Raw genomic sequence first — 25200 nt, forward strand, 5'->3', positions numbered from 1 at the left:
TACCACCCTGTCTCAGCAGACGCCCTCCATTTCAGCAGAATTTGTTCCTCATTTATGGAATTTCTGGGCCTAATTGGCATGAAGCTGAAAATCATCAATATAACCAAGAAGTTTAATTGTAATTGAAGCATGAATGGTGAATAGATGAATAGCATGAATAGATGAAAGGCAGAGCCCAGTTTTTCTATTACATAGTGTAAATAAGATGATTCAGCTGAAGCCAACAGAATTACGCTGTTACCTGCGCATGCTGCTGTGATACCTACATGTCCTCCCTACCTTCCCTATGGTCTTTCAGCATGTGTGCCCTCTATCGACATGGAATGTAATTTTATTCTTCACCTTGTGTTCCTAAATCTCTGTTCTACACCTCACCTTAGCAAGCCCATTGCCCGTACTTCTCTTCCCTGCTGAAGCTTAGCTTCAGAAGTTGCATTTGTCACTGCGGAACTTCTCGACAGTTACCATTTAGCGGTGGCAACTTTGGTTTGCAGCTGCTGGAAAATTGTGGCTGCACATCACAAGGGAGTGAGGAAGAGGTGTGTTAGTCGTGAAAGCCAAACTGTGCTCACTGTATAGCAACCACTTGGTTGTGATACTACTCTGGTGACTGTTTATCCCACCCTTTGGCTACTGTATTTCTGATGCAGAAATAGGTGCACAAGTTGCATCATGCAAGTACAGTAAGCCTCATACTTTTAGGACTTAACTGGAAATGCTCAGAGCAATTGTGTGGCAAGTTCATGCAACACTTTGTAGGAGTGGTAGAGTACTCTCTTGGTTTTGCTGGAATTGCTTTGTACGTCCTGTACGGGCCTAGCGTGTTTGCTCTGAGGATCTCTTTGGGATCCGTGGACATGGGACATCCAAGGTGAGGCTGCTGCACATATGCGGTATCACGCAACCTGATGAGATTATTAGATACCAACAATCCCAGATATACAGGCAGTTCTCAAAATCTTACTGGAGAACATTTCTGGTTGGAAAAGAGGACAGACGACCAAACTAAAGCAACCTGGACTTATGGTAGCCGTATCTAACCACGTCTACAGGCCTCCCTTCTACTGTAACGCCTTCATACCCCCATAGAAAGTTCTCTTTTATCTGCAAATTCTCTTTATCAAAAAGCTGAGAGAGATCCTGCCGTATGGTTACATGGAAAGCAGTTGCCAGCCAGGAATCCTCAGTGCATCACCATTCTCAGCTTTACAGTCAGCAGCGCTCAACCCAGCACGTGTTGTTGGGCTGTTGAAAGATGGCGTTGCCTCTGGTCATGATCTGCTGCGTGCTCAACAACATGCTGATCATGGGCCAAGGTGAGAGCAGTGAGGCAGGTCAAACTAGTTTCTTTCACCCACGCAGCACACTGGGCCGAAGGAATTGCTTGGTCGGCTGTGTGCTACACGGGCCTGACACAGAGGTTTGGGGAGAGTCTGGTTTGTCTTCTCCTAGGTGCTTCCTAACCTGTAAGTGCATAATGGTGATGGGTTATTTTGAGGCTTAGAGCTCTGATAGGTGGTCTCTGGCAGAGTTATCTGTTCAGTTTAAGCCATTACCACTCTCAACTGTCTGCTTTACCCTCCTGCTAGGTATTACCACACTCTTACGGTGGAGATCCAGGTCACAGGCTGGCATATTAAAAAACTACCAACTTTCATTGTTGTGCTCGAGCAGAATGATCATGACCTCAGGCGGTTGGGAGAAATAACACCTTAAAACAAGGCAGCGAAATCTGCCAGAGCATGTTGTTCAGAGCCTTTGGTTCTTAATCAGGAGTGGAAAGAGTCCTTGCCCGCGCCTGCAGGCCTGAGGCCAACCATTCCTGCCTTCACTGCCACTGCAGGTCCTCTGTCACCCCACAAGTCCCGTGGTTGTCCATATGGACTGTCGTCGTAGTTGTTACAACTTCAGAGGGCAAGGAGTATGTATAAAGAAACTTCAAAGTCAGTGATACTGGGTTAAGCAAAAAGTGAGGACTGTTCATTGGAAGACGAATTATTGAAGAAAAACTTATCTTAGAACTTTTCGAGTATATGTAATCTTGAAAGTGGTTTATGATCCCACCAGGCAGTTCTTAGGCTTTAGAGGCTGTTCTGTTTCACTAAAAACTGTAGACATAATAGAAAATAGGTTGAAATCTTCCTTTATATGAGGAATAAAATGATATGACATGAGAGTAAAAGGTGAGGTTTTTATCCCAATTTCACTAAGAAATTGTGTCGATATGCTATTGCTGTCTTTATTTGTCCATCTGTTTGTTTCTGGAAGGGAAGTGGATTGGAAGCAGGAATGGGATCTCCTCCTTCACTCAGCTGAGAACGTCACATGGAATTTTGCTAGCAAAAATTCAGTTTAAAAGCCGGTCAACCATAAGACACAAGTCCATAGGAAGTCAAACTTCAGTAGTTCTGATGTTTACACAAACGCTTACCCGGCAGTTGATCTATGTTCAGCAACGGATTAAGCCGGGATGGCTCGAAACAGTTACAGATGCTGGCGGCGCGCCCTGCCCACCTCCTACGGGTTACCATTTCTACAGCAGGGATGGCTCAATGCCTCATTAATCGGTACCCGAGTTTCTGCATTTCGCAGATCGGCGTATCAAGGGAAGCCATCATCAGTTTCTGTTCAGGCTTAAGCCATAGCATTCCTGCCGTGGGAGACGTCTTGCAAGAGAGATTAGCATGCACGGTTGGGGTAGACGATTTATCAGCCGCAGCTTAATCTTGTGCGAGATATATAAATACCTTCAACATTATGTTGAGAGAGGAGCAATTTTAAATTATTGATCTGAAAGATTAGGAATCCTTAACGGAAATGGAAAGTTGAGGTGGTTTAGGATATGCGTATGGTAGTAGAAGCATGCCAAGAGGAACGGAGTCCTGACTGTCACGCTTTCTAGTTGGTAAAAAACAAGTCCGTTCATCATAATCATATTTAATTTTGTCAACATAATTTTGCTTCTCTTTGATTTTTAGATACAACAGTTCAAAAATGTAAAATGAAAAATAATTTGACAAAAATCACAGCCTTTAATTTCACAAATAGCAAGCATCAGCAATACCTGTTCTCCGTGTGACGGGTGCGTTTACCTATGACCCTGTGCTGTACAGTGCTATCAAGGAACGCGTAAATGGATTCCTAGGGCAGGAACAGGAACATCAGCATTGTTCCCGTGAGGTATTTTAGGCAAGGGGGCTACATACATGAAAGGCGTAGCGACTAAGACGTTGTGGGAAGGCGAGATGCTGTACCGAATTCGTTGTTCCGAATTGTACCGAATGTTCGTGTCCAGAGAAGGGCAACGAGGCTGGTGAGGGGTCTGGAGAACAAGTCTGATGAGGAGCGGCTGAGGGAACTGGGACTGTTCAGCCTGGAGAAAAGGAGGCTGAGGGGAGACCTCATCGCTCTCTACAACTACCTGAAAGGAGGTTGTAGCGAGGTGGTGTCGGTCTCTTCTCCCAAGTAACAAGCGATAGTACGAGAGGAAATGGCCTCAAGTTGCGCCAGGGGAGGTTTAGATTGGATGTAAGGAAAAATTTCTTTACTGAAAGAGTGGTTAAACATTGGAACAGGCTGCCCAGGGAAGTGGTGGAGTCCCCATCCCTGGAGGTATTTAAAAGACGTGTAGATGAGGTGCTCAGGGACATGGTTTAGTGGGCATGGTGGTGTTGGGTTGACGGTTGGACTTGATGATCTTAGAGGTCTTTTCCAACCTCAGTGATTCTATGATTCTATGAACGGGAGTTTTTCCTCCCCCAACACGTAAGCCGTTCTCAGCCGTGTGCATTTAGCGGAATTTGGGGACCTAGGAGTCCATCGCGGTGTACGTGCACCGGCTCTGGCAGCTCGCAGAGGCGGCGAGCGGGCTCCGAGGCTCGTGATGGCAGCCGCGGTACCGGGGTGGCCGGCGGGACGTTGGCCGGCCGCCGGTTCCCTCCCGGCGGCGCCGCGGCGCTGCCCGCGCAGGCGGTCGCTTCTTTGCGCTGTTACCGCGGCTGCGTTTCGAGCCGCGCTGACGACAGGTTCGAGGACGGTCCCGGATGATTTAGTTAGTTTAGCGAACGCCACCGCTGCGCGGCCGTTTGCCCAGCCCGCGCTTTGGGTGCCGCGCCGGCTGCTGCCGCCAGCCCGCCGCTTCAGAGCCCCGTGCCTGCGCGGCCGGGCGGCACGGCGCGGGGGAGCCGCGCCCCGGAGCCCGCTGCCGAGGCCCGCGGCGGTGAGGGGCAGGGGGAGCTGCTGTGGAGAGGGGGGCGGCGGCCGCCAGCGCGGGGCGGGCGGGCGGGCGGGAGGGGCCGGGGGAAGCCGCCTTCCCCTCAGAGGCGGCCATCCGAGCCCGGCGGCAGGTGGCGGCGGCGGCGGCGGCTCGGCCCCTTTAAGGCTACGCCTGCCGTAACCCGAGCCCGCCGCCGCGGCCCGAGCCCCCGCCGCCACCGGCGGAGCATCCTGCGCCTGGAAAGGGCTGTCCCGTCCCCGCCGCCGCGGGGAGGCATGGCGGAGCGGGCCGCGCGGCCCCGGTAGGCCCGCTCCCAGGTGCGGCCGGCGGGCGGGCGGGGAGGAAAAGAGGGAGGGGGCCGCGGGTCCGGCGGGCCGCTGAGGGGCCGGGGCTGGCGGGGCGGTGCAGCCCCTTCCCCACGCCCCCGCGGGGCTGCGCGGAGCGGCCCCTTCCCTCCTTCCCTCAGCGACGGGCCGCCCCCCCCCCCCCCCGCGCGGCGCCGCCCCCCTCCCGGGGCCGCGGGCCGCAGCCGGCGGCGCTCGCCGCTCTGACAGCGCAAAGTACAGCGGCCGTCCCCCTCCTCCCGCCGCCCCGGCAGCGGCAGCGGGTGGCCGCGGCCGGAGCGAGCGCGGCGGGTGTGTGCGCCGGCTGCCTGCCTGCCTGCCAGCCAGCCAGCCAGCCGTCCGGGGCTACTGCCGCGGGCGGGCACGGTGGAAACGGCGGGCGCCTCGGCTGACGGGGAAAGCTAGGTAATGCCCGGCTCGGGGGGAGCGGTCAGCGGCTTCTCGTCAGCGCTGCGCTGCTCGGGAGTTAGCCTGTTAGGGTCCCTCCGCGCCCCTGCGGCTCGGTACCTCCTCCGAGTTCGGGGGGTTTTCCCCTCCCTGTTGCTTTCCGACTGCAAACTTCTTGCAGGCTTTGAGGAAATGGATGTTGTAGGTTGATGGTATAGAAGCGCACAGCTCACCCTGTTTACCCTGTCCTTATAAAAAGTGTGCCTAATCTTCTAGTTGCTGTGGTGTTTTAAGAGCAGAAAGCAAAGTGGGAGTTTGGGGTGTGAGTAGCCTTAGATAGAAAAGGGAACGGCTTAAGCTGTGAGTAGCTTGAATTTTGTTGTGTGTCTCCTTAATGATTTTGTTGTGTGTCTCAATAATGCTTGCTGAGCTAAGTAAGATATCAAATGCAGTACATCTAATCTAATTGGAGCAATACAAAGTACTATTCAGAACCAACAGCACAGCAAAACTCAAGCACTGCAGATGTTTTATTGCTAGGCTTATTATAAAATGTGCAAACAGTCAGTAGTCCCACGTTGCTCTTTGCAAATCAGCGTGGCAAGTTTTATGACGATTGGATTTGGCTTTCAGTTCTAAACAGATCAGGAGAGCATAGGGCTGAATGGCATGTCCTGGTATCGCTAGCAGCTTTAGGGTGTAATCTTGTTTGGAAATTGATCCAACTCATCTTGAAATCCGGCCTTGAAGAAAGTAAGGGCTGCGGGCCTTATACCTTCCTCTGCACCTCCTTACTATGTCTTGTGGCTATACAGTTGCATTTCTTATTTTTAGGATGTGAAAAATTCATGTGGAAACAGGGAAATGAGGAGAACATAAATGCTAAATGCCATCGAAGGTACAACGCTTGGTAACTCTTCTGCTCCTTTATCCTCCTTCAGTAAGAGCTGACTTGTTTTTATCAGAAGTTCGTAATGGTTTCATATTGGGGCTGCATGAATGTTGAGTCTTAATATTGTTGGGTTTTTTCTTCTAAATTTCAAGTAGAAGCAGAATTGCAGGAAAACCACAGCATGTTAATAGCAGATGAAGAAAGTGTATTTTCAGCTCTTACTGAGTATGATTGAAAAGTTGTGTTATTAGCTTTTTCAAAATTACTGGGGTCAATAGAGCAATTTGATACTGTGCTAGACGTGTGTAAGCAACACCTTGCTGAAAATTGTTAGTTTCAAGTGTTTGCTGATACTTATTTACCTAAAAACTCCATTGAAAAGCTGCAAGAGTGAAGTTCTGATCATTTGTAATTACTGTCTAACTGAATGGTTAAGACAGTAATTTTGGGTAAGCCAGGAAGAGACCACTGCTAAAAAACTAGTGGTGAAGAACCAACCTGGATATAGTACTTTTTCTCCTGAATTACAAAGTAGTTACACTAAACCTTCCTCCCCACCTAGGCTTCCATTAGCTCAAAAACCGTATCAGCTGACTGAATGGTAATCAATGACTATGCAGTTTAGGCGATAAAGTGTCTGCTCGTATATAATCCATGAAGTTCTGTATCTTGATCAGACTTTGCTGGACAGCTATGAGAAGATACTGGGGCAGAAAAACACAGTGTAGTTGAAGCTGCCTTTGATTTACTAACTTTGGCCATTGTCCTCAGGGCAAAGAAGTCATATGGGATCAGAAGCTTATTATGTTTCTTTTAAGCGATAAGCTTTGGTTCAACAACATGAATGATGTTTCTTCTAAATAAAAAGAAAATCTGGTAAACAACAGTTATTTTTCATGTTGAACAGGGTATAGTTGAAAACAACTTAGAGATATGAGAAAACATGTATAGCTGAACTGTTCTTCCATCTCACATGAAACACTGTGTTTGCACCTGGTCCTTGAATTGCATGAAAATACAGCACTTTTAATTCGCCTAAGTAAAACATGAAATTATTCCTGGATTTGTTACTTAATGCACTTAAACAGCATCTTGATAAGCATGTATGAAATCACCTTCTGAAATCAGTCTTGCAAAACTCTGTGAGACCAACCACAGAGGCCGGGTGACTAGTTTCTTCTCTGCTACCATCGTACCTTTCTCCTTCGCGGGCATCACGGTTCTGTACTTGCTGCTAAAACTTCTGAGAGATAATAGGTACTTAATACTTCTGAAAGTCAGATCATGCACTTTCCATGGAAGTACTCTTTCTTAAAACGAATTCCCTGTACAGGCGCCTTAGGGGAAAGATTAGCTCTTCTAATGCATTTCTTGCAAGGGATGGTTGGGAGGTTTTTGTTTAATTCCATAATCTCCTGTACTAAAATGAACACCTGTCACACGCTGAAACATTACTTATCTAATAAAATCTTCTGGTGCTAAGGAAACAAAACATGGATTTCTTTTGTCCAAGAGATTATGTCAGTGTCTTTGAAACTCAGAGGTACTAGTATAGTCATTGCAGATGAGTAGAATTGGTAGCATCATGAGAATTGCTATATTTTAGTCAAAAGGATGAAGTAGGTGTGATTGATGTTCAGTGGGTTTGCTATTTTTCTGAAGAGAATTGTCTTCAATGTGCATTTTGGCTTCCTTCGCTTTAGGAATTAAACCAACTGATTTTTTTTTCCTTACGTGGTCCACTTGAGGACTTGCTTACTACAAATGAGATGATGTAATAACGAAGTTTTGGCCCCGGGAGTAGAATCTGGAATGGACGCTGTACAGTGCTTATCAGTGGGTTTAAACTGGAAGATATAAAATTGAATTGATTGTTTTATTCCTTCAAATGGAAAAGTTGTAGAAAATCAAGCTTAACACCCATTGTCTCTAGTACTTTAAACTGCGTAAAAAGTGCATAAAATTTGACTTGTGTTTTGTATCTTCTTGGTCAGCGGAGGCAAATGGAGAAGTATGTGGAGGACAGTGTAAAAAAAGTACTTGAGAGAACACTGAATGTTCAGGATAGTATTTGAAATTGGAAGTTTTAATAGACTAACGTTAAAAAGCATGCGAGACCAGTATGCTGCTGAACTAGAACAGGTCATCAGCTAAACGACTGGAATGAACCAGAGTTTGTTGCAATGCACTGCAGCGTGCGTACATTAAAATTTTAGTTCGGCGTAAAAATGCACTTATGAACTGAATCTTCTGATCACCCCTACTTACGGGCCGTTGGTTTGTGTTGCACAGCTGTCCCAGAGCATGCAAGCTGGATTCCTTTTGGGTTAAACTGAGCAGGAAGATAGGCCCGAAGAGCACATCAAATACGATCTAACAGCTGCGGAGTCCCTAGGACAGGATTTAAGCTGGTCTGAAGTAAACACTTGAAACCCATGTGATATGGATGCAGGTTTCACTCAGCAAGTCTGCTCTTATTTGTCCTGCATTCTGCTTATATCGCTGTAGCTTTTACTGTGGGTACTAGTCAGAGAAAGTTTTCAGATAATTCACTTTCTCTTTTTACTCTTCAATTCTGGGGGGAAAAAAAAAAGGCAAATAAAGTGGAGGAACGAAAAAAGTTTGAGATCATTGAACCTTCTGCTTCTAAATCTTTGAAGACAAAAGTATTTTTTTCCTGATCTATATGTAATACACATTTTGTTAAAGTTCTAAGTTTAAACGCAACCCGTGTTTCAATATAATCACCATTTATACCACCAAGTGAGAATATTGTACTTAATTTTTTTAAAAGTTGTTATTTTGACTGGTGGACTTTTCTTTCTATTTTTTTCCCCTGAAGTTCAAGTTTCTTTCCATCTGCAATGCAGATACAATTTCAAAAATCTAAGGCATGTTCCCTCGTTCTATAATGCATGTGAACTAAAGGCGGACATAAGTGTGTTATATAATTGTATCAGCTTTTGCTGACCATGAGGTTGTTGTAGTAACATCAAATTATGCTAGCCTCCAAGTCTTCATTTTATTTTTAGGTATTTTCTTCAGTAAAACTAAAATAAGTGACAGCAGTTACTTAAATGGCTATTAAAATAATTATTTAAATATTTTAAATGAAGCCATTTGGCTTTTTTCCCCCTTTCTGTTCAACTTAATACAAACTGACTTTTTATGAGTTTGTAACCTTTGCCAGTCTTGGAATATAAAACACTTCACGACACCATCAAACCGGAGATGTATGTCAGAAGTTTGTGGCTTCTGGGAAAATATCATCGTGTCTTGCAAAATACTGGCAACTCGGGAGAAATGACTGAAGCATTTAGAGACTGACACTTATGTTTGGAATTGTTTAGCTATTTATTTAGACCTCATGAAATAGCTAAACGTCCAGCATCTGAAAAGTGGATTAGCTCTGATGATAGGAAGCTTTTCGGTGTGCTCGGAAATGGTGCGAAGTTTAGACTTTCACGTGAAGAAGAAAAAAAGCTCAAATACGATAGCCTACGCGCTATCACAAAGAGAAGCCCTCAACTGTGAACAAAGTGCAAATTAAGAACTACTGTCTCTGTAAAGTATACAAACGTAAAACTGCAGTGAGGCTATTACTTCCCGAGGCTGACCTGAAAATCTCTCTACTACGCTTACCTGATTTCATTGTTGCTTTTTAAAATCCCGTCGGCAGCAGCCAGTCTGGTAAGAATGAGATGAGTTTTAACTTCGGAGCTTCTCGGGACAGGAGCGGAGACTTCTGAGCTGGCGGTTGCACTGGTCAGTGGTCCTCCCTGCCCTTTCTGCGTAGATAAAATACAGGCGACTTTAGGCAACGAAAGTGTATGGTATGCAAATGTTAAAAAAACCCAAAACCAAAAAGCAACTTTTAACATATAAAAGTTTGGGGATACTTTTATACTGTTAAGGCTTCAGTGGAAATGTTGAACGGGATGAATGAGCAATATAGTGAGTAATGTTTCTGTTGATAAGTTAGCTGTCAAAAACATTTTCTGTGGCTGCTTAAAATAGTTAAATGGAGAATGGACTAAAATTACCTTTTGCTTCTCTTCACAGGCTGAAGAACAATGGCTTCCTTCAGCAACCTGACTATTGGCATTGCTGTTGCCAGTTTTACTGTATTTCAGCTCCTGTTCCACGTTTTAAGTTCTTGGGTGTCAACACGAATAACACCCGGTTTTAACAATCTCAGCCAAAAAAGGAAGATCGAATGGAATTCAAGGTAGAGTGTTCAAAACAAACTACAGCTAATGACCTACCCGAAATCGTCAACATCTGAACCACCTGTGTGTGTATATCTAAAACTGCAGAAAACATCATTAGTTAAACATCTGTAAAGATTAGAGGGACGGCTCTAGGTGCTTGACAAATTCTGAATGTAAAATGCTGAGGCCCCTTCTTGAACACACAGCATTACAAACGCTTGTACGTTAAACGCTTTGTTAGACAGTGATGCCCAAGTGAAAGTCGGTAAAAAAAAAAGAAAACAGCGACTGGTGAGAGCTAATAAGCTGAGGTGGATTAATTTTAAATGGCTTCTCTGTGAGGCTTCTAGTAAAGAGAAGAGGTACAAAATTCCCTTCCCCCAAACATACATGAAAATCCAAACTTGCAATTTATTCCATGATCTAAATGCTAGTGTATCTCTGGTCATGCTTTTGGGTGCAAAGCAAATTGCTCTCTGTTTTCCCGCTGCTACTACGCTACAACCTGTTTTATATGTTATGGTTTTCCAAGAAATTCGATGAATCTTTGGTGTAGTATCGGAGCGAGGCAGGGTTGGACAGGTACATCTGTGTGTTGGTGGGGAAGGAGCCTGCAAGAAGAGGAGGGGGAAGCTGTGACAGATGCAGGGTACACATTCAGGAAGGAGTTGTGGAAACTCAATCTAAAAACCTTCCTCGTTCCCTTTGTGTTTCTGCAGTTCCGTCCCTGGGACGGATCCACCTGCGTTACACTTGTCTCCTCAGACAGAGCGCTGTTAGAAACTTGTTCAACCCTGTGAATCTTTCCTGGGTGCTTTCCTCTCTTTTAAGCCATAAAGAAAGTACAGGGTAGTAATTGCAAATGGGATGATCACTGAGGTTTTATTTGCAATATACTACTCTGAAAGGGTATATGTAGTACACAAGCTTCTCCGGTTGAAGTGAATTGATACAGTATAACTTTATGCTTCAGTAGCCTATCGTAACTTTAAAATATTTTTCAAGTGTTTCTCAAACTTGAAGCTCAAAAATGTGTACTGTATGGCTGTCACTGCACTCAAAATGCATTAGTCGTATCACTGTTCCTCCTCAGTGCTGTTTAAAGGCAATATCAGGTGGATACTTTCAAAGTTGTTTCCATTGTTCTAGGCAGCATTAGCAACTCAAATAGTCTTGCCCTTCCATTTGGCAAATGTCCACCTGCGGTGTTCTTAAAGGCACCATCTTTATTAGAGTTCGATCTTTGAATAATTACCTGTCTGCCAGAACAACTTTGTAGGACGCCAGTTCATGACATCAGTGCAACTTAGGTTTATCTCTGTTACCATCGACAATAGAGGCAGACAGGGAAAGTAAACTAAAGTGTTATCATGTTGGAGCTGAACATTTGTCTTTAAGCCACGTCAAGTGACCCTTGAGTTGCACAATAGGCTTTCTGAGAACTTACCCCATGCCTGGTAGCACTATGCTAAGTTGTAGTGCTTTGCATAATAACATATGAATTGTTTCACACATCACAAATGTGCTGGAAATAAGCTGCTTTGTAATCTCTGGACTACTTTGTAGTAAGGTGTTTAACTACTCAAGTTGATACAGCACTCCAGGCTGTGTCCTTTTTTACTTTTTTCCATGTTTTTTCTCAGGGCTGATAGCAGGATGTAGATGTTAGCACACACATGAATCATGGTCCGGTGCTACATTCAGTTCTGGAGTTAGAAGGCATGAAACTTTCTGTTCATGGTTCATCAACAGGTTGTTGATGGTATACCTGAGGAGGGCATGAAGTGAGAGAAAGGCTAACTGTGCTTGTGTTTCTACGAAAGATTGACTGTTAACTCTGCTGACCAAACACAGTGTTTTGTCAAACTGCCTCATCACTCCAGTGTTTCACCAAAATGAAGAAACACCCCAAGGGGTATCTTACACGATCAGAGAATGTAGATGGACATATATGTACTCTGCAGGTAGCTGTGCAGGTAGAGAAAGTTACTATCTTCCAGTAAAATGAGTTGGGTTAACTTAACTGATTTAAAAATGGATGTTTGTTATTTTGTCCTGTATTGAACTGGTGTAGGGGGTGCTCACACAAATGGTTCTGTTGGCAGTCCTGAAGGAAACTGGCACAGAGGATGGTTATGCATTTTTATCAGCTCAGCTGGGTCTGGAAAGGGGAATCTGCCTGAAATGAGCTGTAGCATTGAAAATTATATATAGTTTGGAGGGTTTTGTAATCAAGCATTTGAGCTGCAGCTCTGGACTGTTTTCCATACTGTCAATTTGTTCGTTCTGACCTTCCAAGACTTAAGAACCAATAAAGTAATTGCTTTTGGAATCTTAAGTACGCAGATGCTCAAATTGAGTTAAAAACTATACTTTGACACAGATGTAGCGTAACTCTTTTAATTTGTTGTGCATAAATTCCTGTCACCTCTTCTACAATACATTTGTACTGCTATTAAGCAGTTGTGACAAAAAAAATATATTCAATAATAAAGGAACAAGTACGCAACTTATCAGTGCAACTTTTTTCTTTGCAGTTTACTGAGGAGTTAAAGGATGCAAGCTTTGACAGTAATAATTTCAAGGAAATATACTGAGCTTGATAGCTTGACCTAGATTCCATATTAAAATGGAGTGTTGCACTATTTTCCTTCTTCTGTCCCCTCTTCTATGGAGAAAGTCCAAAGTTAAGGAGGAAATCAGCTTTTTTTTTCTTTCTGTTTTTTTTTTTCTCCCCCTTCAAGTGCTGTGCTTGTGTATCGCTTGTATTGTGAACACTAAGGTTTGGATAAAGAGCCACTCCTGAGACAAATGCAACTGTAAACTAATGAGCTGTATTCTAGGACAAATTTTACTTCTTTCAGCATTATCCTCTCCTAAAGTTAAAAAATCCCAGGTATTTCTCAAACACTAATCTTATATGCCATGCTTTGTCTTAAAAAGGAAGCAAAGTTCCTAGCTCTCTATTAATTCTGTGTTGCAAGAGTAGACATTTTAATTAAACCATTAATTATCATTAAAATTCTGATAACTAAATTTTCTTTCTTTGTTTTAAAAAAAAAAAAAGGGGGGGGGGAGCAGCCTGTGCTATAATGATTAGTAAATGTTCTCATCCAGCTTGTTACATTTGGCTATTTATATTATATTAATCTCCATTCATTTTTCGGAACACTATTGAAAAAGCTGCTGAAAATAGCATGATGAGACTCTTTAAACAAATTGTAAATAGAGACTACTTTTATGAAAAGTCACAGAATCTTTTAATGCCAATAGACAATAATGTAACTTCTGGAGACAGACTAGGGATTATAACCTACTCTTCCTGTGGAAGATTTTGCAAAGGAAGTAAGATGTTTTCTTCAAATCTTGCATGGTAGAGTTTAGATTCCCGAGAGTGACTTACGCGCATTTAAAATATTAATAACTTCCAAATGCAGGTATTCGATATGTACAAAGACAAGACTAATAGCTAACAGCATCTATATGTTTGTGTGCATGTTGTTCATGCTATGAATATGGTGCAAAGGTGTTTCTGATCACCTAAGATCTTAGGTGATCTTAGACCTAAGCATCTAACTTAGGGTTCTCATCTTTCAAATGCTATCCATGATTCAGTAGAGTTATTTTGGCACGCAATTTTTTTTCTTCCTAGTCGCACTTAAAAAGTGGGAAGGCAGGCGGTAGCTACACAGTATTAGGTGCAGTTTATAGTGGTGTTAAACCCATGGCTAGAGGAACAAGGTTACGCATTTTTGGACCCGTGCTCATTGCATTGTTCTACCTTCCAAGAATAGGTGTGAACTCAAAAGGGCAGGAATGGCGCTGGCCTGCGTGCTGGCAGAAACCCTGTCCGGGCCTCTGTAAATAAGTAATTCTTAAGCGCTTGTTAACATGCAGAGTTTATCTACAGTGTGCATGCAGCCGGTGTACTCGAGACTGGTGTCTTTGGGGGGGGGGGGGGGGGGGGGGGAAGTGTTTAGTACCCAAGTATGGACAAGGCAACTCTGATTATTGTGACTTTATATAGGACAAGAGGAGTATAAAATAAAGCAAAGCTGCGAGCTGCTAGTTCATATGAACTATGTTTTTTATATATATATATCTATATACACTATATATATAGTTATATAACTATATGTTATACCTCAGATACTCAGCTACGACCTTTTGTTACGCAAGTTTTCTCTTTGAAAACCAAAATCTACTACTTTCTGAAACTTTCCTTTATAGGATTTTTCATTTAATGCCCCTCTTTCCAAAACCTGAACCTGGCAGATTTATTATGGGTCTTCCATTAATTTGGTGCCTGAAAGGAGAAACCTGCTGCTGCAGGACTCATGGGCCAATCTGAGTAGGAAATGCATATAGCTTTTCCAGCAAGTGGGCCAATTCAGTAAGTATTTATTAGAGAACTGAATGTCGTATTGTCTTTAAAGATTCATTAACATATGGGATAATTGGAGGAAAATGTAGATCTCCGTTACTTTAAGACCCTACTTTCTATTTAAACCCCTCCCCGCCCCAATCTAAGAGATTCCTCCTTTTTGACTGTTTTTCCCACCTGTCATTGTCCAAGTGGTTGGATGTAGTGTAAAGAAGAGATGATCGTCTTCCGCAGAGGTATCTGGATGCAGTTGCGAATGTCTTTGGAAACATCCTACCTCAAGCGCAGTGTATAAAGTCGTGAATGGCGGTACCTCCTTGTGACTGTGATCTCTTTTTCAGGACAGTGTCCACATTCCACGCCTTGGTGGTTGGTGGGTTTTGCCTATATATTTTGTTGTATGATGACGCTGTTAATGCTGACCGTCTCTGGTAAGGCATGTTACATATATGTTGTGTTTATACCATAAAGTAACATAATTGAGAAGGAAAAAAATAATCCTGCAGTGTATTAATTACTGAAGTAGTTGTTTCATTTCCCATTAAAATATGCAGTCGCGATGTCTGTTTTTATGTCCGTATTATTAGATAATTCCAAATTATTCTGTCAGCATTAATGTCTTAGCGCATTGTGTCTCTGTGAAGTGGAATAGATAAAATACAAGCAATTGATTTGAAATAGCATATTAAATTACTAAAGCATAGAACCAAGAGTGTAACTGGAAGTCAGCATGACTGAAACTATGCTATTTAGTATAATCATTCTAAAGTGAAATTGAAATGCTGTTGCAGGTCTGGAGGGCGGGGTGGGGGGGAGGAAAAAAAAGCTGGAGGGGCCTATTATATCTATGAAATATATATGTCTAAATTTATAAATTAAGATGTTTACATTTCCGCCTCCCAAAAGGCTTCTATCAATCTTTGTTTTAAAAAAAGTATGAAAATTTCAAGTGCTGTCTTCACAAGCAATAGGAGTATTTAATAAATGGACTTTAATATTTTCTCTAGTTAACAAAATATTCTATATTAAGTTTTTCTTTTCTTGATTTCTAGTTATATTGTTTTGTTTCACACTTTTTTGAGGGAGGAGGAACAAGATGCCTTTTAGTCAAGTTAATTATAGATTGCTATTGGTGTTTTGCCATTTCACTCGTCATCCTCTGGAACTCCTTCCCTATAGAAGGAGGTGGCCATATTTTTCCTGAAGACTACCTAACTACTTTAAGTTTAATTTCATATTTCTGTCATAGACTGTTGTTTTTAACCTTGTCAAAGGACCACACTGTGAGTCAGTTTAAACTTAGACAAATTTAACATCTGATGCTTGTTCTGCTCTTTTGATACTGTAAATTAATGACAGTGCAGCATGGACTAGACAGGATTGGGTGCTTGAAGCGCTCTGCCACTGACTTGTTATGTGGCTTTAATAAATGTAACACTAATTCGTAACACAAATTTAGGCAACATTGGCCTCTTCTGTATGTAGTGATACATGATTAAATTGTTGGCTGTTTTGGATTTTTTTCATTGCATTCTGGTATCTTTAGAGAGACCAAATACAGTCTGAATATCTTAGGAGATCTGTTAACCATGTTGAAAAGCAGCACGTTATTACAACTCTCACAGTGTGTGTTGTGGTAAGCTTTATCAGATAGAAGCTTTTATCGTGGTTTGTTTGAGTAGACCTTGTTCTCAACAGTTCAAAAGAAGTCATGAATGGCAGAAATAATAGCCTCTTGGTGATGATAAATAAATCGAGTCTTCACAGTAACTAAATTTTCCTGGTATAATTCCAGGAAAAATTCAAATTAAGCAGAAATCGAACCACTTTTTTGTTCTTAGTAAGTTTGAGAAAAGTTACGTTAGATATTTTTGTATACTGCATTGAAAACTTAATCTTGCTTATGGAGCCTTAGCATCCTAGATTATGTAAAAACATTAAATCTTAAAAGACAAAATCCATCTGCCTTTGGGAGAATTTTTTTCTGTATTTCTACTTTTGCTTCTAAATAGTTCCTTCTGTTTGGATACGTTTACAATGATTGCTATCAGTGGTTTTATTTACATTTGGTAGAGAAAGGAAAACTTTATGTATATATTTAAAAATCTAGTGGAAGTATATCTAATCTGTGTTTTAAATCAAAGCTTCAGGTTCATTTCATGGCAGTATTTCTGTAAATTGTTTCTCGGTAAAAGTTATCTTAGTGGTTTCAGGAATTTGTCAATTAAAAGTGCACAGAACACACTCTAGATGTGGAAATCAGTATTTTTAGTTATTAAACTAATAATTTTAAAATGTGTGAAGTATCACTTGATGTATTTAAAGCAGTCACAATGATTTGAATTCATGTTCGTGCAAGTGATTAATTGCAAAGGAAGACTGAACATAATATTGCCTGTGGCTTTACAAGTACTTGTATGCAGCCTGCGAGGAAAATACAACTTTGTGTTAGGCTTTCTTCTGCCAGTGAAGCTGGAATCATCGGGTGGTTTCCTCAGAATTTGCAGATGTACATTTTTCTTCTAAGGCTGACGTTTACATTACTCTTAAAAATGCGATGGCTAGCATTAGTCTGTGCATTCCCCCATACGTCATATTGGTTCCCGGTACACAGTAATTAAAGCCTTAACTGGCCATGTAGCGCTTTAACCATTTTTTTTTTTTTCCAGTCTGTTTTATGGCTCAGCTGTACATTAAGTCTTAAGTTGCTTATCATTTTTACATTGATTCGTAGCTGAATCCACATAGTCTTGATTTTAACTGAATGAGACTGAAGAGGAAAAACTAAATTATACGGGGAATGCCAGATGGACTGTTGCAAGGCTGCTCAGTCTGGAAATCTAATGCCCTTTTGAAATGCAGGCATAAGAGTGGGACTTGGTCATTTATAGATACGAAGGATGCATAAGCCTTTCTGTAGGAGTCTCTTATTAACAATACAAGAAACATTTGTGAGTCTAGTTTCAGTAGTTTGTAAGTAAATGTGCAGGAATCCTTCACGCAGCTTTCTTGCACTCTTCTAGCCCAGGTAGTCTGAAAACATTAGACAGATGCTCCAATTTTAGAGTACTGGGAAGGTTTTGATACAGACGGTCTTTCCCTCTAGTTATTGCCACCATCTTTGTGTAGTCATTGACTGTATGACAGTATCCAATCAGTTCTTTTCGGTGGAATTTAAAGATATCTATATCTATAATGGAAACTCACAAGTTCTGAGCCTCTGTGTATGTCAGCCTAACTTCTGGGTCCACGTGAAGCTTAAATGCATGGTAATGATGGTACTCATATGTCCTGAAAGGGACCAGGACTCCTGCTAAGGGTTTGGGTTCAATGGAGAGAGGATGTGGTATTACTGTCAGGTAATGCCTGAAACTAGATACAATAGATCCTAACAAAGGATAATAAGGACTGGAGCATTGATAAGTTACAGGGAAGCATCAGCATTGTGTACATACACCTTTTTTGATGGTCTAGGACTTCTCATAACACTTTGCCTTTTTTTCTATATGTAATACAGACTAGCTAACATAGACGATGTAGAAATTGTTTTTGAGGTGGTGAGAATAACACGGTAGAAAATGTGGAGGTGGTAAAGATCAGATAAGGAGAGGGAGAAGATGTAAATAAGTGGATTAAATTGTAGCTTCACAGAAGAGCAGGCTTTTTCATATGACTGTCCACTTTACAGTCGTTACACTTTTTGAAGTCTGATGTTTGATTAGCATTTTATTTTTATCTAGTATGACTCTGTATCTGCAAAGAAGTTTGAAGAAAGTCGGTCATGTGGACTTTTGTTTGTTATATCTGCCTGTGCATGTTCGTGTGTAATTCATTTGCTGCACATACCTCCTTAGCAATCACAGAAGAGATAGCTCTTCCCTTTTGCTTATTCAAGTCACTCCCTGTTTGTCACTCCTGGCTCTTGCTTGCGTCAAAACTAGGCTGCAAACATCAGGGCTCACAAGCTCCATTGCACTTCCCCTTCAAGGAGACAGATCAGGAAATCTAGAAGATTTTAGACTAAATTCTAAGTTTTCCATTAATTGATATTAACTTGGGATTCTAACATGGACTCTTCTTGAAGGGAGGTGACAGATGGGCAGTGCAGCCATATATGTTGTTGAAGTGTTGGTTTAGAAAGTCTAGAGAAGGTTTGTTGCAAGGTGACCATTCTCATGGAAAGAATGAAGGGAAGTGAATCATTCCCTGTCTCATCCAGCTAAGCCATGTTTACCAATATCAAGGAACCAATATCAATTTCATATACTCAGTCCTTTGCGTCTTCTCTGGAGAAAAATACGAAGGTTCTTGAGCGCAGGCTCAATCTTGGTGATGATGTGCTGAAGTGTGTTGGGAGCACTTACAAGTTTGGTTATGATGTTGCCGCTGCTGCAGCTGGGAGCTCTAACAGGAGGGCTGTAACTATTTAAAGAGTTTCTGCTAAAGTTGTGAGAACACATCTGTCTATGCTCTGTGTCTACTGTGGCTTTCAGAAGAGCTACACGTAAAGAAGGGACTCGGCCCACAACCTATGTGGCTGATGAAAACAGGTTTTGAAGCCATGGAAAAATGTTCCTGTCTCAAATTGTAGTTAAGAGAGCCTCTATGGCCAATCTTAAGAGATGGAGTGAGCTCCAGGCTCTCCTGATAATGGAGGTTTTTCCTCACCTAATGGCAGAATTCTGGGTTTGTGAGTCCTATTTTCCTGTAAGCTACCCTCTCACTCAGGGAAGCAGTTAGTTTTAGAGGCTAAGAAAGCCTTAAAATTTAGTGAACAGATTGTAATAATACAGGAAATCTCTTCCACCGCTTCATTCCAATAGGATTAAAAAATAAGAGCTAAGTAATAGCATTTTACTGCTTTCTAGCTGAGGTAGACTTTGTATTGGAGATGGCTGTAAGCAGAGTTATGTTCTTCTTTTCTTGAGAGGTTTCCAACAAAGATTGCTTTCACAGCTTGTCTTGAGCCGTCCACATTTTATAAATCTGTAGACCTGTCACTTGAAGCTCAATTAATACTTGCACAAAACGTATCTAGATTAGATGCACAACTTAGTTAAAAAAAAAAAAGTCATGATCTTTATGCCGAGGAAAAGAGATTTGCTTACCAAACTCCTCAAAGTAGGAATGCACAGAGGACAGTGGAGGAAAGAACAAATGTTACTTGCTGTAATGTGGATGCTTCCCTTTCTTGAGCTGTATTCACAAGTTTGGGTTTGGTGAACAACCTAGAGGCGCTGAGTTGTGTGTGTGCTACTAAGAGCTTTGCCTGCTGAATGTTTGGCATCAAAAGGGAAGGGACAGAAGGTGTGAAACTACTCTGAAAAGCTTTCCTCCTCGAAGGTTCCTTGGCTTCAAAGAACTGGCAAATAGTTCCTTTCATGTCTCCTTCTACTCTGTTTATCCCTATAAGCATCCATTTCTTACGAATATGAAAAGCACTGGCTGAGCGAGATATTTTTGTCATCCTTAACAAAGTTTTAACGCTGGCAGAAGAACAAAAATGGAGACGCAGAGTGTCAGTTAAAGTGCTAAGAGACGCTGCCTGGGCTGTTCTCTTTTATCCTCCGTTTCCAGAGAAGCCAGCTCAGAGTACTTGCTGGGTTTCAGTTCTAGTCTCTGGCAAGGCTCTTGGGGCAGCCTCTACCCCAAGGCAGGGGGTAATCCTGATTAGGGTAGTTAGAAGATGTTTTATATCTGGATGGAAAAGGAACCCATTTTCACGACTAGGACCTTTCTTAACCAAATCTCGTAACCTTTTACTGATGGGCAAAGAATAAGGTGGCCTGATGGACTGATGGACACTATGTGTTTGATATGTGTATGTCTTTTGCAAATTACCTTGTTATAAAGGCTGTAACTGTGTATTTTTGGTATGTTTACAGGGGTGACCCTTCAATTGTGAAACTGAATATTGCTATTACCACAGGCTACCTCATTTCTGGTAATTATGCAACATGTATATAACACACACAACCTGTATATTTATATTAAGTCACTATGCCTATATATTTATACTGAACCACTATGCTGGAGATGTGATATGTGCATACAATACAGTTTCTACTGTGGCTTTTAAAATTGCTAATGGAGTTGTGGGTTGTGGTGCAATCACAGGATCTTGCCAGCGGATGTGAAAGACGGAATGATATCTCCTCAAGCACTGAGGAAATGCCACTGTGTGGCTTTATGATGGTTTGATACACAACCACCAATTCCAGCTCAGTTTTGTCCTTCAGGCAGTTGAGAAGGTGTTAAAGCAGTGCCCTTCGCTCCCTTCAGGGTGTCTACAACTTGTAGCTCTTTTGTCATATGTTTCTTCCTGTGACCTCAGAATGCTGGCAGAAGAATTTTAGTAACCCTCAATACAAGCTGGGGCAAATGATGCCATAGGATCCTGCCCGCCCACCTTTTAGTCTCACTTTAAGCCAAAATTTAGTCATGTATAAAACATGGAAATTTTAAATTACTTTCTTGGTATGGCATTTACCCCTACGTATATTTTGTGTTCTTAATTATTTACTGTCAACTAAAACTGGCATGGGAATTTTGCTACAAAATGCTTTGGAGCTTTCTTTTATGGTGTGTGGGGATAGCGCTGACTTATCAAAGCAAAAACTTATTGTGACTTGGACTATTTTCAGGGAAAACTTCTCGTGTTAGGATGGAGTATCTGGTCAGAGACTGGGCCATGGACTTGATTATCTCTCAGACTAGATTTCTCACCCCAATGGAATTGATAATCTGGTGATCAGCACACCCTGTTAAATGTGGGTTAATTTAAGTCTCCGTTTTTTCCATAAGAACTTCAGCTCCCATGTTTAAATTCATTGGTATCTATTTTTGAATAATTATGCATTAGACTTTCATTATGAATTAATGAATGCCTTTGAACAGAGACCTGAACCTGGCCACTCATTCTCTCTCACTTCCTTATATAGTTTTATGTTTAATTATTAATAGGAAGTGGAGCGGCTGTGTCAGATGATAGAGAGTCCTGCCTGAGGATAGCTAATATAAAAGAGATCAAGGCACTCACTGGAGATACGAAAGGCACAGGGGTAAAGTTTTTGATTTGGAACCTTGGTCACTAATATTCCAGTCCAAAGTGCTCATTTGGAGGAAGTAGGGGAAGAAATTGCTTGTTCCAGTATAGAAAAGAAAATCTTCTGAAATCTCAGACCGTCATGGGACAAGAAAGAACTTTTCTGTCAAAGCTTTCCTTATAACATTAATTCAGGTCCACTATATCACTTTTGCAGCAATTGGAAAATTGTGATTAAATAAGCAAAAGTGCTTCTCATTCCAAGTGCCCCTTGCAAAATATTTTTGGTAAATGGTTCCCTGTTTGCTAATATAACTACTTTTTGATTCAGAAGTTCCCCATAATAGATCCCTGCATTTATTGCATGTATTTGTATATTGGCTATGCCCCCTGTAGCCCCCCCCCCCCTTTTTTTTTTTTTGGTCACTTGTTCCAAATTTTGGAGTTCGTAAGTGTGAAGTCATGTTATGACATTCTGGATCCACTTTTTCCTTCTAAAATATTTCAGCTAAAGCTATTGCCTCTGTACTTCCATTGATGTGGAAAGTAATAATTTATGGCAACTGTTGGACGAATACTGTTGCTTAATGCTTTGACTACAGTAAAGTCTTTAGGATAAGATGTTCTCTTCAGAAATAATTAATTCAGAGAGTTTCTACTGATTGCATATGTTGGCATTTATACCTCTAAAACTTAGAGAAACACTATTCTGAGGTCAATGGTAGTATAATAAATTGTTCTTTATCATTATTTCTTTTCTCTTGTAGATTTGTTGCTTATTATTTACTACTGGAAGGCAATTGGTGACAAATTTTTTGTAATACATCACTTGGCAGCTCTGTACGCTTACTATTTTGTACTGGTGAGTGCTGTATTTTCCAGTTACATAACAAGCAGATGAGATTGAAGACAATGCTTTTATAGACCTCATTTGCTTAATGCTTAAAAAAATTCTTCACTGGTTGGTGTATTAGCTTTGTGAAAGGCATATTTATGTTTTCAATCATCATTACTTTCTAAATGGTTTTATCAGTCATTTGTGGTAAGTGCATGCCTTTTCAACGTTACAGTCCTTCAGCAAAAATGTGTAACTTACTTAGCTGCTGAAATTAAAACTCTTCTTGGTTTTTGCTGTAGAGAGACTTTGACAGAGGGGCTTTTCACGTGATTATAGAAGAGAGTTTCAAATAAAACCACAAGTCTGAATATTTAGTTCAAAAATCAGAAGGAAATGGTTTCAAGTGGTTATGTTCTGCTTGTGATTGTATTTGCAAGGCCGTAGGTCAGTGATCCCTAACTCTGGTGAATGTACTGCAGTCAGCTAGGTGTGTTTTTTCTGGGGGTGGTTTTGTTGTTTTTCTTTTTCCATTTTTATTTTTCTAAAAAAAAAATCTGTTATGACACAAGCTGATCTTGTTTAAGGTTACTTTGGTGGGGAAACAATGGATGATTAACTGTATATATCTATAAATATCTGTGGTGTACATACATTGAAGGGAAAAGGGGAAGAAAAGGATACTGTTCTAGGATAAAGACTAACTTAGTTACTCTTTGCTGCTGCTGGAATTTCTCAAAGATGCCCATGTGACTTGGTAGAAATCCCACTGACCTCCAGAATAATGCTCCTGAATTGCTTCTGAAAAGCTCATTCAGTAAATAAAGAAATCTTATAAAATACAATTTACTTCATTTACCACATTTCTTTCCTTGCCTACTGTGTGAATCCCAGGCTTACAATATTAAAAGTGTCGAGGTGCCAGATTACTGTCAGATTTCCCATGTAACGGTTTAAAGGGGATGAAGTACACTGACAAGTAAATACTCTGTTTTGGGTTGAAGATAATTAGATCTACTAATATTATCACGGATGAAAGTGAATTAGAGCTGGATGTTAGAGAAATGAAAATACCACTACCGAGGCTAATCCCTGATGCAGAAAATTAATGAGTTGTTTCTGGAGTAAATAGAAAGCGTAGCGTTAGTGCGAACTCCTTTTAAAGCAGTTCTTGTTATTTGGATCTAGCTCTGCCCTTGGCTGTCTGTGTGTTACTCTCATTCTCTTATCTTCAGAGAAAGTTACTCATAAGTATCTTATTTCAAAAATTGCTCTTGGAGATTGATTAAGAGAGAGAATTTGATTAAGAACACAGATTTTCTGTTTGGTGTAGTGCGAACTGACATGAAATGCCTGAAGTAGTGGGTATTAGCACGCTCGGTGGGGGAAAGAGGAATGATGACACACACTCCGTCGGTCGTTCAGGAGACCTACTGAAATTAAAAAAAAAAAATCTTTTTATCTCTACATCTGCAAACTGCTGCTTACCCAGCCATTGTGTAATGGGATACTATTTCCAGCACAACCAGATGATAAGGCAGAGAATATGCTGTACTTTGTCACGTGGAGGAAAGTGCTCAGTTACAACGTGTATCAGCGTAAAGGTACCACGCAGTTGTCTGGATACCGGCACGGAGAAGATGTGCTCTTCTTCCAACCCGCAGGGCACAGCAGGGACCGCGACAGTGCTGGTGGAAAGGGTTTCCCCTGCGGTGGGGAGGAGAGAAGGGGCTTTATGTGCCTTTGCTGCTGCCAAATAAGAGCTGGGAATTCATCTTCACTTTGGCAAATTATGTTCCTAAAACAATGCAGGGACATTTTTCTTTAGCTTACAGTGTTTCCCTTTGGGCTTGTTTAAACATTGAGAAATCATTTGTAATTCTTTTAGACAGTAATTATATCATTATAACATATGACTACTTGTGCCAGTCTTCTCTAGCTAGCTTTCCATCGCCACTTAACTCTAAGTGTTTTAGAGATTTATTTTAAATAAGAAACTACTGATTCGAGATACCTGAAGGACAATTGCAGCTTTTGTAGTAAAACCTCATTTTGAAATTGTAAGGAAGTTGGCCACAGCTGGCAAACTCGCCTAGGATCAGTTTTAATAAAGAAGTTGAGACATTGTATCATTCTGTGTATACTTGAAGACTTTAATCAAGTTTTCACATCTACATTGTTGATTTTTGTATGTCTGTTTTGTTTTGCTAACCAGAGCAAAGGTCTGTTGGCTTATTTTGGAAACTTCCGTCTGCTTGCAGAGTTCTCCACTCCTTTTGTCAATCAGCGGTAAGTAGTTAGGGAATTTTTGCATAGTTCTTTTAAATTTGAATCTGTATTATTATTTCTGTCACTTAAAAAGTGTTTTTTTTTTTTGTTGAATGTCTGCTGAAAGGGAATTTATATATATATTGAACTAAGGATTACTATGTGGAAATCTTTTTTGCTGTGAAAACTTTTTGCTGCTATAGCTGCAACAGTATAACTGATGTACGCACCCCTGAGTTCCTTTCTAGAGTAGACCAGCCTTCATATGAAATGCCAAATTTTTTTGACACTACTGAACAAAAAAAGTTCACAAATATAATATTGTTTATTAGCCTTTGTACGTTCATTTAATTGTTATAATAAAGCCATCATTTTCAATAGGGATTTTTTTTTTTCAGACCAGGAAAAGCAGCAAGATAGCATTTTCATCAGAATCTTAGAATGGAATTGCATTGCGCTAGATAATTTGAAGTTTATTTTGCAATACTGCATGTATATATAAAAATATTAATATATGCATATGAATACATAGAATAATACACATACATATTCTTTATTTACTTTCAAAGATATTCTGGAAATTATTTTGAGCACTTAAATTAGAAAAACAGTAAAGCA

The 25200-nt window shown here is 41.1% G+C and overlaps 1 protein-coding gene across 3 annotated transcripts in view; it reads left to right on the plus strand.

The window, feature by feature from the left end:
* The first annotated feature begins 4845 nt into the window (after positions 1–4845).
* The window catches only part of TLCD4 (TLC domain containing 4), a 29834-nt gene continuing 9479 nt past the window's right edge, over positions 4846–25200 (plus strand). Inside the window, exons 1-7 of one of the 3 annotated variants that reach the window (XM_076337791.1) lie at positions 4846–4965; positions 5782–5845; positions 9902–10067; positions 14776–14865; positions 20320–20378; positions 22247–22341; positions 24530–24603. In XM_076337791.1, coding sequence (XP_076193906.1) covers positions 9913–10067; positions 14776–14865; positions 20320–20378; positions 22247–22341; positions 24530–24603 — 473 coding nt within the window. In that variant the 5' untranslated portion in view covers positions 4846–4965; positions 5782–5845; positions 9902–9912. Of the gene's footprint in view, positions 4966–5781; positions 5888–9901; positions 10068–14775; positions 14866–20319; positions 20379–22246; positions 22342–24529; positions 24604–25200 lie in introns of those variants that run through there. The other 2 variants (XM_076337788.1, XM_076337789.1) reach the window with 2 other exon arrangements.

The sequence above is a fragment of the Aptenodytes patagonicus genome, chromosome 5 (assembly GCF_965638725.1).
Source record: "Aptenodytes patagonicus chromosome 5, bAptPat1.pri.cur, whole genome shotgun sequence".
Taxonomy (NCBI): domain Eukaryota; kingdom Metazoa; phylum Chordata; class Aves; order Sphenisciformes; family Spheniscidae; genus Aptenodytes; species Aptenodytes patagonicus.